This window comes from Ctenocephalides felis, unplaced genomic scaffold (assembly GCF_003426905.1).
Source record: "Ctenocephalides felis isolate EL2017-DRISC unplaced genomic scaffold, ASM342690v1 CF-g0.4_SCAFFOLD_03571, whole genome shotgun sequence".
Lineage (NCBI taxonomy): Eukaryota > Metazoa > Arthropoda > Insecta > Siphonaptera > Pulicidae > Ctenocephalides > Ctenocephalides felis.
The window spans coordinates 19605167-19624122 of record NW_020539725.1 but is presented as its reverse complement, the minus strand read 5'-3'; the positions used below and the strand labels follow the sequence as shown (position 1 = coordinate 19624122).

Genomic DNA, 18956 nt, shown 5'->3' with positions numbered 1-18956 from the left:
GATTTGTATTGAATCATTAAACTTTCAATGCACATATCGTATATCACAGTATGGGGCCAAATAGCCATGAATAATTTATTTATAAAAGTGATTTATTGTTGAAAGTCAAGTGGCTCAAAAAATACATAAATTTGAATAGTCACAATTTCTGGCCCAAAATGCACAAAATTTTATAATAAATCATAAAAATTCATAACTGAAAAGAAGAATCAGAAAAATTAAATCATAAATAAAATTGATACTAGTTGGTATTGGTATTTTGCCTTGAGGCAAGTTACATGAACTTCCCGATGTGTGTAAATAATCGACTTAATCCATAAAAACTAAATTAATTTATGAGTGATTAAAGTATGAAAACGAACGAACACGTTAACTCGGAATATTTTCTATGAGCAAATTTTCAAAAATCAACTATTTTTATAATTGAACCAGTTTCCGTAGGACTTTAATAGTTTAGCATGTTCATTAAGATCAAGTACTCTATCGTTGTACCAAGTAAATCGTCCAATTTTATATTTTACACATGTCAAAAAAAAAAACTGCTTATTTTCTCAAACTTTAATGAATTTTTAAAATTAAACTACATATTGTAAGATCGTAATATTTCAGTAAGTTCTATAAGACCATGATATATATCGCCAAAGAAAGTTCCATAGAAATCGACTTAAATTTTTTTTGCAACAGTTAATTACAGGAAAACGGCTCGGTAGATTTTCTCCTAAAGCTAATCACTATTATTCGCAACTAATATCTTTCGAACAGTTTTTGATTTTTCAAAATCGATTCGGTAGTATGAGCAATGTGGACGAAACGTTTAACACTTTTTTTCAAATAACAAAGAAACGTCTTGGCCAGCGGCGTCGAAACTGTGTGGGCTTGAGCCCACCCATGAATTTTGATGGAGGGGCTCAGCCCACCCATTTCAAAAAATTATATGGGCTCATATAATATCTCTAAAAAAAGAACGGGCTGTCTATCAAAAAAAGAAAAAAAACGAGCCCACCCATCAAAATTTTGGTTCCGACGCCACTGGTCTTGGCAGGTCATCGCACAAAACTGACAAACGATAGTCCTCGTCGAAATCGGTCCAGCCGTTTTTGACACTTTTTCCAAGTTTGGTCTCATTCGATTCAGAATGACTTGAAACGTCGAGAAAACATAAAATTAGCGATTAGGATTTTTTGATGAAAACATAAACTTCTCCTTCGGGAAGTTAATAACTGAAACAATAATCAGTAGGACTATAATTAAACTGAAAATAATTATAGACCACATTCTAAATATCAACATATTTCCTGATTCATAGTAATGAAATCAAATATCAAATCGTGCATTGGCATTGCGCTCAAAGGCAAGCTGCTGGAACCTTCAGAGTTCTAAATATATGTTCTATAAACATCACTAAACATTCTAACAACTTAAATTAACTAGCTGTAAGTGGAATTCTGTCTTAAAGCAATTAAGGCATCATGCCTTAAGGCAAATTGCTGGAACTTCCCGTACCAAAAATTATTATTTTTTATAACATTTTTGAAAAAATGTTACTTCGAAAAAATAAGATTTTTGAGAAACTATAAATTGGACATAAAATTACTTTTGTTTGAAAAAAAAAATTTAAAAAAAAATAATTTTTTTTTTTTAATTTTTTTTTTTTTAAATATGTTTACTTTATTTTGACATATTTTGGAAGATCTAAACTTTTTTTCAAAGCAATCGTACTGCTTTAACTGCATAAAGACGAAATATCAAAACGCGTAAGCGCCGCGTCGCCGTCTAACGCGTAAACATTGGTACGGAACCCATAGGAATGTAAACCAAATTCATACTTATTGTTGAAATCTCTATAAAATATCTGATATTTTGATGTGCATATGTCTAATGATCATTTTTGACCGCCAAATGGCATTTTTTTTTACTTTTTTCGTTAGATCTCCGAAACCGCTAGACCTGCCTTCATGATAATTTGATCGGTTCTTCACCTTGTCAATACAAGTAAAATGTTTTTTGAATTATTAAAATCGGACGCTCCGTTCTCTTAAAAACGGAATTACCGTTTTCGGCACTTTTTGCCCCGTATCTTCGGAACGGCTAGACCTGCCTTCGCCAAAAACTATCAATACGAATCGAATGTTCTTTGAATTATTCAAATCGCTTCATATGTGTTCCCGAAATCGTCGACGAAAATTTGTATCCGAACACACATACACACACGCACACGCACACACACACACACATACATCCATTTTTTTAAGCTATACCAAAATGTTCAGAAACCTTTGAAACGTAAAGATATATGAAAATTTTCATTTTCGATTTTTTTGCGATTACTATAACTTACCCTACGGGAAGTTAACAATCAAAGTGAAGGTTGAATATATGCTTTTTATTAACAAAACAAACCTACAATGATAATAGACCAATAGACCAGAATATAACAAGTTTTGATTAATCATTTCAGGCACTTCAAATATTTACAAAGTCAAATGGTGCATACCTAATAACCAAAGTATGTCCATATAGACACAGATTCGATCAAGTTCTTTTGCGAATGGTGGAAAGTGGACTTGTAGCACAAGAAAAGAAAAATCATCTATATAGATTGCACTTGGATGTCATAAAAAATCCAAGAAAAACTGCCCCATCAAAAAAATTATTTTCAATGACTGAGTTATGGTTCATATTCATGAGTTTAGGAGTATTCTTATTTTTATCATGCTTAGTAAGTATAGTATAAAAAAAAATAATACTTGCAAATCCTTTCTCTGAGTCTGAAGTAATTTATTTAACATCGTAAATAGTTGCAAGTTATATTAAATAAAATGCCCAAAAAACTCTATCATTCAAATCATCTACTGCATAGCCATCGTAACTTTTATAACATAATTAAATTTTGTGTGATTTCTAATTTATGTTATATGCCTCCTCATGTTCAGAAAATTGGAGATATAATATTTGTATCTGCCTTGCATTTAAAGTGTGTATTTATTGTATAACTTGTTTTACCAAAAAAAAAAGAAAACAACTTGCAAAATGAAAATCTGAAAAGGTCACTGATCACCAGATAATTATCAGCTTCTTGAAGAAATACCTTTAAAATTTATACAACAATTGATCCGACAAAAATAAAATCGATAAATCCGATAAAAAATAAAGATATGCGCGATAGATATAAAATAGTTATATCAAAATTATAATAAACTAATGAAATAACATTAATCAAATAACAATTATGGCTATTATGACTTTCTGACACATTTCTAATTTACAGGTTTTTGGTATGGAAATCGCTATGAAGAGGAAAATTAAACAAAGTGGAGTCAAGTAGAGAAGTGTTTTTGAAAATGTATGCTGAAAGTCAATACAACATTTTGGTATCTCAATTTTGTATCCGGCTACAAAGATATATATAATGATATAATTATAGATTTAATGTAATTATTTGCACCATTGTTGAAATTTAACCGTAGTAAATAATAAAGAAATTGGAAAGAAAATATAATTTTTATTTAAAATGCATTTGCAGCCTTGCGCATAGATTGGTCAAATTTTTCTGTCTCGAAAAAATTGAACGCAATTTTATTTAATTTTTTACCACATAATTGTTGTGAATAATAATTGTCTTAAGTGGATGTATGTATATATATTTTTGTAAGTTGTAACAGTAAGAGCACTAATGCGAAGGAATTTCAAGTGCGTTGATATTGTTTGTTTGTAAAGATAATTGTACCGAAAAACTAAGAACAAATAAGAAATACTTGAAAATAAAAAACAAATAAAGTGAGTTATTGAACCACAACATAGGCTAATTGTAAGTGTCTAACAAATTCCACTTTTTGATATACAAAATCTACATTTTGCATATCAATTTTTTTTTTTAATTATGAAAATCGTTAAAACAGTATTAAAATACCTATGCTTTTTATAATAAATATAATAAATAACAATAAATTTTATATAGGTTTATCAATAAATAAATTTCTATTATAAACTTATTTTATTATGAACTTAAAAGTATGATTAAATTACTGTAGGGTAGAGCGGGGCTAGTTGAGCATAGGGGCAAGTTGAGCAATCGAAATATCTCGAAAACTATTCACCGTCCGTTTAGGCATTATATGGCGGAAAGATAGAGGTTTGGGAGAAATAAACATCCCGCGATCGCTAGTGGCCGCTGGACAAATCAGTGAGACTCACGGGCGTTTTGTTTATTTTGAGACCAAAAAGTAAAAAAGTCATTCATCACCAGTTTTCGTCTAGTTTAGTCAAATGTTATTTATTTTTAACCAGGTAAATTTTATTCTTCCATATAATTATAGTACTTTTAATATGCACAGAGATTCTGGCTATAATTCTCACGGTTTTTTTATAAACTCACTTTTATTTTGAAATTCCGAGTTGGGGTTAGTTGAGCATAATTGCTAAACTTGTTCTGTCACTAAGACAATTACCATTAACTTCCAGAAATTGATCATTATTTTTAAGATTTAAACTAAGTCTATGAGTAGTAATATAAAGAAATAATAATTTTAAACAAAAATACTGAATATAATGGTAAAATAATTCCTAAGCTACGATATTGTTCTGTTGATTCTACTTTTCGTTAATTATTCAAAGCAAATTACTATAAGTTTTGTTTTCTCTGTCAATAAAGACTATAAATACAGAACTGGTTATTAAAAACTTATTTTATTTCATTACTAATCGACATTGAACCTATGATTTTATTATACTTTCTTAGTGCTCAACTTGCCTCACCTATGGGGTACATTGAGCATACTTGACTTTTTGCATTTAAACAGCTGTAGCTTTTAAAGTTTACTTATTATCAAAAAACAGTATTAACACTTTTGTTAAGCGATAAACAACAAATCCATTAAGTCATATAGCAATTTATTGAGACTTTTCATTGAGGTGCTACATCCGTTTAAGTAAAAATTTGCTCAACTAGCCCCGCCCTACCCTACCTATATCAAATTTAATTTAAATATATTTATAAGATAACCTATACTTTAATTTACTTAAAAGAAAAAAAAAATGGTTACACACTGTAAATAAATATTGCAATATCCATATTGCATATAAACCAGGGGCGTAACTACCGCCGTATCAGCCGTATCAAAAATACGGGCCCCCCGAGCCAGGGGGGCCCCCAACGAGCGCAAGCAGAAAGCAAAACAACAATTTTTAAAAAAATTGAATAATTTTAACGTAGTTTGCATTTCCTTTTTTATCGAGAGGTATTGAACTTCAACTTGTAAGCTAACCGCTTTAAGAGAATTTATTTCTGCTGCAATATTTCTACAAGCTCTAGCAATTAATTCAATTAGTAAAGCTTTTCCACATTCGATAACTTAGCAAATCTATAAAACTAATTCAGATTATGCATTCTTCATCGAAAATTGGAATTTGGAATTGTTATAGTTATATTTATAACATTTTTATATTTTGTTTTTGTTACTACTTGAATTGTCTGCATGACGCGTCAGTTTAATAGTTAGATTTTGATAAATATGATCAACTAAATCATTTTCAGATTTCTTTCTTCATTGTTTAAAAATATAAGTTTCTGTTCTGAAACTTTACAACACGCCAGTAATAACTTACAAAAAACTAGTATTTTATTAAGTAATCCTCAGTAATCCTTTGAATAGACTGTGCGAATTAACATATGAAAATTTATTGTTGAATTTATTGAATACGTTTGTTGAAGAAGTACAAATAATTTGCAAAAAAGATGGATTGCAATAACTATTTAAAAGAACAAAATACAAAAGATAATGAAGCGTTATTATCACAAGATGAGAGAATTTTAGACCCGAAATCTTATTTTAATGTATACTTTTGCTCTTTGGATATATTAATTTCATAAACCAAACAAAGATTTAAGAACAAATTAAAATTTGCATTTTTGAAATCGAGAATTAATAAACGTTTCCGGAAAACTGTCGACTGAATTACTGTGAAGAAATATTGTAAAATATCTCATATGATCATGAGTCATTACCAATTGATAATTCTAGAAATAGATTTTGAATACAGAAATCTAAGAAATTTATTTCATTAAGGTACAATGATGGATGCAATAGGCTTGCATCCAGTTTTCCCAACGAAATAACAGTATGCATTTTTTCTTGGCCTTTAATTACAATTTACAGTTAAAATTGCAACAACTAAAAAAATTTTTTAAATTAAAACTAATTAAAAATTACCTAAATACTTTAGGACATAAATGTCTACCAGACCTGTATGTTCCTAGAGACAGAAACTTTATAAAATTTAAAGATCACTTAATAAGTCAGTTTTTCAAAAAAAGGTAAGGAGAGTGAAAATTAAATAAATAAATAATTAGAATGATAAATAAATATTCTTTTAATATTACATTATTTAGTATTTCTATATTTTGTGAAAAAAAATTCTTCTTGAGGGGCACGCTACGCCCATACAATTGGAAAGAGTTGAGTGAACCGTGGTAAAAATAGAATATATACGTACAGAAATTATACCTATAGGTATAATTTCTGTACGTAAACTATGCAACAGTGCAATTTATATGATAAAAGATATTATACGTAATGAAAATTTGTACATTATGTAGATAAATTTTATTGTTACAAGCACAAGTAAAAAAATATTTATATTGATCATTGCTTTGATAGCGCTGATTTACTTTGACTTTCGACTTCTTAATCGGAATAGTTACTTTATAATATATTTTAAAATCATTATAACATTTAGAATTAAGAATATTTTGATAGCAGAATGACAAATTCCTCTAAAACATCAATGTCATATGTTCGAAACACAACAAAAAACTTAACCTCAACTTGTCAAAAAAAAAACAATATTTTTTATTGTAAACATTGTCCCATAGATAAGAAAATTATCTATTCTCTAATTTGCAAAACGATACACATTTAGATTTAAAATAATAAAAAATATCTCAAATGAAAAACAGTAATTTATGTTAAAAGAATAATAAAACATAAAAAATAACGTTCATTAAACATACCTCTTGACAATTAGCTTCAATTAAAACACAAATAAAATAAAATGATAATGAAATTTAATTCCGGTTAATATTTAGCTCATAACACACATTAAAAAACACATATTAAAATACACATATTAATAAAACACATGTACTAATATAGCACAATATTTATTAAAACCAATATGATTTAAACACGTATGAAATTTGAATAACAACAATGACACGAAAAGCATTTTCATCCTTGAGCATAGGGTAATGCAAAGTAATGTGTAGACTGGAATGGGTTGTAAAGGCACGTCACGCATGGTACTGAAGAACTTCACTTTATTAAAAATCCCGTTAAATGCTCGTTAATTTTTAGTTATCTTTTTACATCTTTGCTAGCAATTCAATAGTTGACTATGATTAATTAATAACTTAATTCATTAATTGAAAACCATGAATATTGTTATAAAAAATCCATATAATGATTATTATTAAAATAGGTACAGGAAAATATATTAATGCATGATAAATAATATACAATGCTTATGCAATATACTAGCGACGTGATTCTAGGTATATTTATAAATAAAATTAAATCTATCCAAATCTAATATTGCGATTTATTACGAAGCATTATATGTGCCGGATCATAATAGAAAACATTTATGTTTATGTACAACTATGTACGGATGTAAAATGTTACTCACGAAGTTTAAGTCTCAAATTTTTAAATATAAAATATGTTCTGTAAAATTTAAAAACTTTCTTATAATCTTCATAAATTTAAAACTTTCGAGCATTGTTTCTTTTACTCTAATGAATCCATAATTATACAAGTGTGTATCCCTGATACTTGATTATATGTATCTATGGATTTATTCATATCGCCAACGCCAGCTGTCAAAACACTTAAGTAAGCATGTGAAGCATTGAGGTTAAACGGGCCACCATACATTAATATTTTGCATATAACAAAGTAAATTATAATTAGCGTACCTTTTTAATAAATCGAAATGAATTCAGTTGAGCAATTAGGAAATCCAGAATTAATAGAATGTATGAAACAATTTCATACAAAAATTAAAGAAATAAATGATAACCTAGATGTTGTCTTTGATTCTGATACTTGTGACAATTTAAGCGTAAAGAAAAAAGTGCAAATTGAATTGTATTTAAGTTACGCCTTGAATTCATTTTTTTGGATGCATTTAAGGACAACGGGTAAAGACCCTACTAAACACAGTGTTGTTACAGAAATGATGAAAGTACGAGAATACATGTCTAAGTACAAAGAGGTAAAATTCATGTCTTCTTTTCTTCACAATAATCACTTGTATAAAATTGAATAACTGTTAATTAGTCAATTATATGTTGAATTCAGCATGTAAGGAAGAATCTTCTAAATATAAGCACGCTTATGAAAGTTATTCATATCAATATTTTCCTAATAAAACTTTTTTCTTGCAAATCTTCTTGTTTTATTTTGTTGCTGCACTACTAATATAAATGTAATAAACAATTTTGTAATCATTTTTGAAATTATTAACACCCTAATATTGAAATTTTACTTAGTCTCCTAGTAGTTATCAAAATTTGCTTTTATTACAGTAGCATATTAATCGATTCCTTGTTCCTTAAGTTATTTTTCATAAAGCTTGAATACTTTCGTAGCAATATAATGTACAATAGATAATGATTTGAAATATTTGTTACATATTAATAATTTACAACTAAGAATGCTATAACAGACTGATTATTATAAAATTATTTTTGATTTCATTTTGTTTCTTCACAGATTATTGACCGAGATAAAAAACCCACCGTAGATGCACAAGCAGCTAAAAGATTTATTAAAAGAGCGCTGTGGGAACCCAAAGCTAAGATTACACGATTTGATTCACCTGATAAAGACTGAGTGATGTTTTATTTGTTTATTTATTATCTTGTATTATTATAAATTCAGGTTTAAGTTTTATCTGCAAATGATAATTATTAATAAAACAAAGTTATATCATTAACTACATCAACTATTAATTGTTTGCATTTTTGCACATTATTTGCATAGTAACAATTATATACAAATATTTGATTTGTATATTATTATAGTTAAAGTGTGTTGTTGTTGAGATGTGTGTGTAAGTTGTTTAAATGCAAACTGTCTTGAGGATGAGCAGTATTTGTTTATACATTGCTCTTATTCATAGCATGGTTTCAGTATCCAAAAATAATAGTTGTTTCAATTTAATACTATTATATAAATATTTTTCAACTAGAAAAACAATAAATGAAATAGTACTTCCTACTAAATGAATTATAAAAACTGTTCTCAATTCATTCATTGTGAATGTTGCCGCATGACCTCCTTCATCTAAAAATAATTCAAATATTATAATCATGCGATATCGATATTTAGAATCATGCTATTTTTATGATAATGTGAATGAATAGATTATCATTACTTACTCTGTGGCAACAGTTGTCCATTTCTTTTGTATTTGTTCATTTCTATACCCCACCAGTGCTCAACTAATCCAGATTCCCTAAAATTTTGAAAAATTATGAAACCATATCTTTTTGAAAGACTTTTATATCTTCTGTAAAGGTATTTTAAGAAATATAATTAATAGTCAGTAGTTTTCAAATTTTATAAATAATTTTGAAATTTCAATATATATTTTTCGTTTTAATATCACTAGTTTATACTCATACTAATAAATTTTAATTAATATAGTTATATTGACCAATTTCATTAAATAGCAAACATTATTTATTAGTCAAATATGATACAAACCTAGCTTGCATAACAATTTTATTGAATCTATCTTTGTACGGAGATAGCTTCTGAATAAGCAATGAGTTGGACCTGAACGGTGGTCCTTGTTTTAAAATGTGCAACAAGTTTCGTCCTGTCTTTGAGTCTCGCATCTGTTACGATTTTTGAAAAAGCGCTATCAGAAATATGGTCTTATAAATATTCTAATAGTATTTATACTTTTACCAACGTATATTATCAATAAGCCTTTTTTACCTCAGACCAGAACATAAGGCAGTATTTTTCTGACAACATCATTGCCGATTTTCTTTCAGAAGCAATTTTTGCAACCGCTTCTGAAACATTTGATACCAAAGATTGTTTTTTAAATAATTTTCCAAAAACTGCATCTTCTGTTGTTGTATTTAATAAACTTTTATACATGTATGTGGTTTTTATGTCCAAATTGCTAGCTGCTAAATCCTCCAGATTTTCCAAATTCAGTGTCATTTTACTAGTAGTTAAAAGCCTCACAGTTATGCCTATGGGTTAAATAAATTTATTTAAGGGGATAATAGATACTAGGGTTTGTCGGTTTTCAAAAACCGGTTTTTTGGCAAAAATTATAGAATTCGAAAACCGGTTTTTTAGTGAAAAAGTCGGTTTTCACTGTAAAAATGGAAAATGACAAATATACCGATATATAAAAGACAGATGGAAGCGTTTTGATTCTTGAAATCGTATCGGTTCAATAGCATTTGATATCTTATTAGTCTGCAATGGTTCCCAGAAATTGTATATGTTAATTTAGATTTTTATACCAGTGTATATATTAATTTAAATCAGTGTGACTTCTTCTTGAAGAAGTAACTTCCTCTACTCAAATTTAAAAAAAAAAGAGTTTTGAACCCTAGAAGCCACAAATAAAAGAACAAAAAACTTAGAATTATTATATCAGGCTTTAAAAATAATTAAGCATAATTTGGTCGCAGGTATGACAATATTTTCTATTTCAGTAAATTTTGTGAGTAAACAAAGGACACGTCTAGTAGCAATTCGATAGACGTTCTCAGTTTTTTGAAATCATATTTTATTAAACAAAAAAAACGATTAGAGTGTTTAAAATGAATTAATAAAAATTGCTTGGAACAGACAATACCCGAGTTTAGCTTAATTGTTAAAATTGATATTAACAAGTATATACATGTATCTAATATTAATTTAATAAATGTTTTTTATTTAAAAATGTATTATTTGTATTTATTCGAAAACTTTCCTTTCACTATCATATAATAATATTTTCATTCTTATATGTGAAAATGATGCATGAATAACGAATAATTATTTTCAAATTTATTTAATCAAGATAAACTATTATTTTTTAGTTCTACTAATTAAAATTAAAATAATTTTGTTTACTCTCTATAAAATTGAACAATAAATATATTCAGTCAAATTCTGCTCTAAATCACACTAAATTTGCGGATAAAAATTACAGAATATTCGAGCAAAATTTTTTTTTTTTTATAAAATTCGAAAACCGGTTAAAACCGGTTTTTTAGTAAAATTAAAATTCGAAAACCGGTTTTCTGAAATGTCGGTTTTTGTATAAACCCTAATAGATACATATACATATATACATTTGAGTATATATGTACACATATAAATTGTCCTATACGCTATAAAAAATCATATTTGTCGTTTCTTTTCTTGACCTCCAAAACTAATTCTTGCATGTGTATCTTTAAGTTTATATTGTGCATTATTATAACTATTTTTCAAGCAGTATATTAGTGATAGATGCGCAGACAAATATTGTAACTATAACGTTTTAACACTTTGAGTTTTTATGTGAATAGAAAAGTAGTTCTAATTAATTAGAAGTCTAACAGCTTAAGAGCTAAACAGCTTTATACTGAATTTTAATTTAGAAATAAGTGATTAATTATAAGTATATTGTACTTCTAAAATGTCTATCTTAACACGTTCTCAAAATATAACAAATATCACTTTTACCTTGATAAAATGTGGAGAGTATCAATGCAAAAGGCCAGGAATGCATAAACGCATCTCTCGTATCTAGAAACTATATTTATATTTTGTGTGGTGTCATTATAAATATTGCAAAAACTGATAATAATTTTCTCTAGCATTTCGTTTCGTTTATCTTCATCACATGTTTTTTCATTATTGAATTCTAATTTCTTCATGTAATAGATAAAATAATTCTAGAAATTTTAAAATATTACAAATTAATTATATGTATATATATACTAATATAATTATATAATTAATATAATTATATGTATATAATTATATGTATATATATAATTGTTTTTATTGAACATAATAAAATTTTAAACTGATTTTAAAGATTTGATATAAGTAACTGGTTAAAAATCGTATCATATTGGTGCACCTACATTCTTCAATGATATTTTTTTATTAGTAATGGTTAACAAAAAAACACTAGTAATTTGGAAAATTCAAGAACACTTGAATACTTTTGAGTTGGTTTTCGATGGTGTGATTTCAAATCAAATTATTTAGACTTATTTATTTTCAAGGAAAGATTTTGTATATCGCGAAAAGTTAATGCAACTTGCTTTATGGTAAAGGCACCATGCTTAGTTTATCTTAAATAACTAGCTATCATTACATAATTTTGATGTGATTGTGAATCGGTCATTTCACACCAAATGAAAATCTGATATACTGGTGGTATGAAATTCTCCGAGGTCGAACTCGAATCCGGAACTAGTGAGTTCTTTTATCTATGGTTCAAATATCAAGTAATATTTAAAAAGTTTAATAAACTAAGTTTTACCTGCATAAAGTACCAGCTTGCAGAAACAGCAAAATAAGTAAAGACTAATAACACAGCTGAAGGAGTATCGAGAATTTTTAGAAATGACATGGAATAGATGACACCATCCGAATCCATTTGCGGGGTGATAAACCAAAACTTCATTTCGTTACTGGGTTCAAGTATCCTGATTTCTCTGAATGATTCCAGAATAGGTATACGGCTTGTTATTTCCAAAAATTATCAGTCAAGTGCAGTTTTATAATACCTGATTTTGATCGAGAATAGGCCTTAAATTTGCAGCTAGGTCAACCTCACCTCTCTCTACGTAACCTAATATCCCAGTAAAGTCATTGGTTTCTGGATCATAGTCTCCAAATCTTGATGAATTTGAAGGAAGGGGAATGAATACTGGCTTGAAATTTGCCTAGTAAAATAAAGTTATTGGCTAATGTAAATATTGAAGAAGCTTTTTCAAGTCCAGTGCGAGTCAATGTAAATATTATGCCAGGGGAGTTGTCCAATTGGCCAACTTGCGGATAGGGACTATTTTTGTAGAAACATAATTGTAATGAATGAAAGAAATAAATTTGTTTCATAGATTATAATACTAAAAATTTGATATTAATGCTTTACTAGAATACTAGAATTTTTGCCAGTTCTTACCCGTTCAACAAGTATATGGGTCAATTCTGCGTCTAAATTAGTATACTCCGTTCTTTTTCCACTTGTTTATCTATGATAAGTTTGAGAAACTGATTTTTTTTCAACTACAACCATTTTCAGTGGATATCTTTGCACATCCTTTAATCTTTCATCAAGCTTTTGCACAATGATTTGTGCTAAATCCTTATCTCTTTGTGCAAATTCTGGAGAGAAACCGGTAATATGCGTATTGTATACTTTGCCTCTAAGACCAGTTTTTTCATTCCAATAAAATGGATTGTACATAGACACCAGGAAGAAATCAGGTTCTGTAAATTTACAGGAACTAAAACTCTTAAAAAAATATGGAAGTGCAAACTTTTTCTTCAGTATAAAAATATATCAGAGTGATTATCGAAATTATGCAAACTTTAAAAAAAATGTAAATTAATGCTCGACAAAATGATTAATATAGTAAATAAATTCAAAATAATAGATTATGCACCTCAAATTAGATTGCATTTTTGCAAGTATTGCTGCGGTAGCATGGCAAGAAAATTGGTAACAAAATCTAATTAAAATCGTGAAAAACAATAAACTTCAATATCGAAGTTTTATTTATAATGAGTAAATAGCTGCCCTTAATGATATTTATATTAATCAATGTAATTTAATTATATACCTTTCCAATCATCATCAGTAACTTCTAAACGGTTTGTGGCATGATTTTGCAAATTGTAGTTTTTTTAACTAAAAATGCAATCACATTCAGCATTTGATATTTTATCCATGACATCTTAATTAAATACTCTAAAAATTGAAAAAAATGCATAACTTGAAATAAATGAATTGCTGGAAAATACATATTTCTCTCACATGTTGCAAAAGATTATGTTTGCTGATTATCACAAGATTATAAGCATTATTTTGGATATTTAAAGGAAGCTATAGAATTTGTAGAAAATTATTGAAATTAAAAAAAGTAAGGTAGGCTGATTACCAATCTGAAAACTTTGTCCACTAGTCTGAAGAAATATAGTTTTGGCTTTTGGATTCAACATAACACTCTGATGCATTCTGAACATTGTGCAAGCTAACATTTCACAAATGAAGATGTAACAATTTTTATCACTTGGTTTATATTCGGCAAGGTATTCATCATATCCATCTACTATAATATCTAAATTTCTATAAAATACATATTTTTATAATATTTTTTGTCTTTGTAAATATAAAGCAACTAATAAAAACAAATTAGAATAAAATCAGTTAAATATGAAACTGAAACAAATACATTTCAATTTTATTTCCCTATTCGCCTATAAAAACTTACAGAGGATCCATATAATAAACTATAGGTATAGCTAATCTGGTTTGAGCACATTTCATAATTTCTTCAGCTATTTGCTTAGAACCATCTTCGATACCCACAAGAGTTATCAGATGCTGATCCTGAAGAATAATGAATTCAGAGTATTATAGCCATAGTTAAAAAAAACTTATCACACAGTTTTTGATATGAATTATTAATTGGTAAATTAATTATTATTTTGTACAGAAAGAAACAGGTTTGTTAGTATGGTCATATGGAATCAACAAGGTAAATGATTTTTAACTTCCGTAGGGTAAGTTATAGTAATCGCAAAAAAATCGAAAATGAAAATGTTATATATCTTTACGTTTCAGAGGTTTCTGAACATTTTGGCATACCTTAGAAAAAATGGATGTATGTTGTGTGTGTGTGTGTGTGTGTATGTATGTATGTATGTATGTATGTATGTATGTATGTATGTATGTGCGTGTGTGTATGTATGTGCGGATACAATTTTCGTCGACGATTCGGGAACACGGATCAACCGATTTGAATAATTCAAAAAAACATTCGATTCGTATTAATAAGGAGACGTGCTGATTAGTTTTTGGCGAAGCAGGTCTAGCCGTTCCAAAGATACGGGGCAAAAAGTGCCGAAAACGGTAACTCAGTTTTTAAGAGAACGGAGCGTCCGATTTGAATAATTCAAAAAACATTTTACTTGTATTGACAAGATAAAGAATTGATCAAATTTTCATGAAGGCAGGTCTAACGGTTTCGGAGATCTGATGAAAAAAGTAAAAAAAATGCCATTTGGCGGTCAAAAAATGATCATTAGACATATGCACATCAAATTATCAAATATTTTATAGAGATTTAACAATAAGTATAAATTTTTTTTACATCCTATGGGTTCCGTACCAATGTTTACGCGTTAGACGGCGACGCGGCGCTTACGGGCTTTGATATTTCGTCTTTATGCAGTTAAAGCAGTACGATTGCTCTGAAAAAAAGTTTAGATCTTCCAAAATATGTCAAAATAAAATAAAACATTTTTTTTTTTTAAAAAAAAAATAAAAAAAATTTTTTTTTTTCAAAAAAAAGTAATTTTTGTCCAATATATAGTTTCTCAAAAATCTTATTTTTTCAAAGTAAATTTTTTTCAAAAATCTTAATCGTTTTTAAAAAAAAAATTTTGGTACGGGAAGTTCCAGCAATTTGCCTTAAGGCACGATGCCTTAATTGCCTTAAGACAGAATTCCACTTACAGCTAGTTATTTATATTTTTTTAGGGAGAGCAACTTAATTTTGAGAAATAATTTTATCTCCGATGATAAGTATACGATATTGAATCGGTTGCGGTTTTAAATAATAGTGTGTAAGTTTAAACCTTTCGATGAAATAGACCCATGAAATATAGAGTATTGCTTCATATCTTTAAACAGATAAAATTTATACTTGTTGCATGTCTATCATATTTACTAATAAACATATCCATATATTTACTTTAAAACAGTAAGAAGGCCATGCAATTTGTGTTTAATTTTAAATATGTTATCCATTATCAGTTTGAATATGAATTACCTCAAGAAAGGGATATGATATACCCCAAAATGTAGCAGCATCTTTTGTGCAAGTATTTGCGCTAAACACAATTTTTATAAACATCGAGTAAATTTTAAAAATTAAATAAATTATTAATAAGAAATTATTCATGGCTTCAGTTATGGAGATATATAATTACATTTAAATATTTATTATTTACATTTTATACTTATTTATAAGCAATATTTATATCTTTTTAAAATTAGTTATATTATTAAATTTATAAGTTAACAATATTATTAAATATATAAGTTAATACTTATATATTTAAAAATAATTAATTACTTATATTGAAAGAATCGGAAAATTTCAACCATTTAAATAGCAATTTATTTTATGAGATTAAAAAATACCAGCAACTGTCTGAAATGTGAAATGATATAAATAGTACAAATATATTATTCAAATAATAACTTTTAACGCTATTCTTATAATTATAGGTTCTCCTGAAATCATAATGGATACAAATACTTATTTGGTACATTTTAGTTTTGTGATAACGTACTTATATTTAATCGATTTATGTTGAGTGAAAGCAATTATGAATAATAAATAACGCAAAAAAACAGTCGAACATAGGAAACTTTGAGTCCTTTTTCCAGACTATATTTTATTCATTTTATTGACATTTGAACTTTAATACAAAACGCAATATCTATAAGACCATGGTATGACGAGTTTTCTGAATATCGATCGTTTTTTTCTACAATATGTAATTAAGATTTAACCATACACTCCGTTTCACCAGAGGGATTCGGATCAATACCGATCCCAATTGCTATTGCTTGGGTGGAGCGACTAGGGCGGATGCTGAGCACACGCCATTATGGAGTGCAAACAATCGGAAAAAGCAGACAAGAACTATGGAGGCAGATTGTAAGGAAAAAAATTCTATGGAAAAGATGCGTCATTCGTTCTCGATGAGATCATTTCAATACGGTTCGATTGTGATTGGTCGTCGTGTGGTATGATTGCTTTGATTGTTTCCAGTGAATAATTACAGTGCAAATAAAACAAATGAATAATCTGGCGTGTAATAGTTTCTATTTTTCGAAGTTACTATGTTTTTCGAGGTTTTATAATTAATTATTTCTATAGACAAGACAGATACTACAGCTGTTCAAAGAATAAGACTGTATCGCCAGCGAAAAAGCAAAAAAAAACAAGCAGTCAATGAATATATGTTAATTTTATTACATGAAGTTCTTCAAACACAATTACATGATAAGTGAATTTTCTTTAGGCGTTGTGCAACATAAAAATTACAGCTGTCCACTGTGTGAACCAATATTATACAATGTATTAATCAGCAATTACTTCATTTCTCTAATGAATTTTCAAGTTTTAATTGCCCTAAATACTAGTTACAATGACAAACCGATCATGTTATATTGGAGTATGATTTGATTTCATTATTGTTTTCAAATATTATAAATATTTTTAATGCTATTATAAAATATAATATAGAATTTATTGTTATATAAATATGTGTATGGCATTATAATAAATGTGTGCATCACCACTGTTACCATATGATAATACTTAATACATTTATTTTATTTTTAACTTAAATGCCACCTTGTAACAATAGCAAAAAAGTTTTACTTCAATCGCGTGTGAACCTTACGCGATTCTGTGAATGGATAAAAGATTGGTGATTCAGTATCTTTCGATTTTATCTGATTAAAAGTTGTATACGCAAAAGCGTGTCTTTTCAAATCCAATACCTCTGTAGAGTTTTGTATAAGAAATTACATAAGTTTGTCGTTAGCTTTCTGACATTATTCATTAATTTTGTGATGATTATATATGATTTCATTAATTTTAATGATTGAGAAAAAATCGCACGCAGTGTTAGCCATTTATGCTTTTTTATCTATGGAGTTAACGTAATTTTCAATTTTAAAGTAATGTTTAAATCTGTGTCATGTGGTATGACTGTGAATCTTATAACCAACGGCTTGTAACCAAGTTCACATGAGAGTGTACGAGAATTCGTTGACAGATTCAATCACAACGGGTTTTTGACTCTTAGCACTTCTTAGCGCCCCAAGTGCCCAAAGCGTCAAATTCTGTAGAAAAAGTACATATTTGTGTCTTAATCAGTTTTTCATAGTTGAATATTAATATATTGTGCAAAACAATCACTTTATGTTAAGAATAATTTGCTTTTTCGGCTACAAGTAAGTTTTAACCGTTCCTCTTTGTTGACTTTTTAACAATCAATCGAAATGTCAACGAAACGCAAACTATTGATTCCTAAAAAAGTAAGTGATATTGAAGAATTGTATTCACATATAGAAGACCCTGATGAGAAAGAATTTTTGTTGCATATGGGAGTCGATATGATGGAGCATGAGGCATTCAATAACCCGTAAGTGCTGTAAATTAATTTTCACATTTTAACTAAAATATTTAGAATTTAAACTTGTTTAACTTGTTTCTATATATTTCAGTGATTTAACAAATATAATTGAAAGACTTTGAACTAGGAAATCCTTTAGGAGAAGGAAAATTTGGTAGGGTATATTTAGCTCGAGAAAAAAAGACAAAAATATTTGTCGCATTGAAAACCCTATTCAAATCAGAATTAAAGCGCAAAAGTTGAACGTCAGGTGCTTCGGAATTGAGATTCAAAGTAAATTGAAGTAAGTGTAAATTTAGTTATTATGGCAGAAACTATAAATTTTGTGTAATAAAAGGTTTAATACAAAAATTATGTAAAAGCAACCATATTTCATTTTTTACTTTTTAAGACTTTTGAGGTTTTGGAAATGGATATAAAATAGGATCTTGATCAATGGCATTCATTGTTGTTTGCTTAATTCTTTTATTATTATTATTATTATTCTTTTATTAA

The 18956-nt window shown here is 27.9% G+C and overlaps 2 protein-coding genes and 1 long non-coding RNA gene across 4 annotated transcripts in view; 1 reads left to right on the top strand and 2 right to left on the bottom strand.

Moving 5' to 3' along the window:
- LOC113385487 overlaps positions 1-7135 on the bottom strand; it is a 33381-nt gene extending 26246 nt beyond the window's left edge. Inside the window, exon 1 of the long non-coding RNA XR_003368002.1 lies at positions 7010-7135. This is a non-coding gene — a long non-coding RNA (uncharacterized LOC113385487). The remainder of the gene's footprint in view (positions 1-7009) is intronic.
- Positions 1-18956, bottom strand: part of LOC113385483 (transmembrane protein 68-like) — a 135308-nt gene that overhangs the window by 56008 nt on the left and 60344 nt on the right. The gene's annotated exons all lie outside the window — the stretch shown is intronic.
- LOC113385485 (nuclear nucleic acid-binding protein C1D-like) lies at positions 7975-8905 on the top strand. The gene is made up of 2 exons (XM_026623344.1): positions 7975-8271; positions 8772-8905. Exons 1-2 carry the CDS (start codon positions 7990-7992, stop codon positions 8889-8891), a joined length of 402 nt encoding a protein of 133 aa, XP_026479129.1. The 5' UTR covers positions 7975-7989; the 3' UTR covers positions 8892-8905.

What these genes read in the sequence shown, in the direction of transcription:
- LOC113385485 (XM_026623344.1), top strand. Translation starts at nt 7,990, where the DNA reads ATGAATTCAGTTGAGCAATTAGGAAATCCAGAATTAATAGAATGTATG. An exon ending in ACATGTCTAAGTACAAAGAG is followed by an intron (nt 8,272 to 8,771) that starts GTAAAATTCATG and finishes GTTTCTTCACAG; the next exon opens with ATTATTGACCGAGATAAAAA.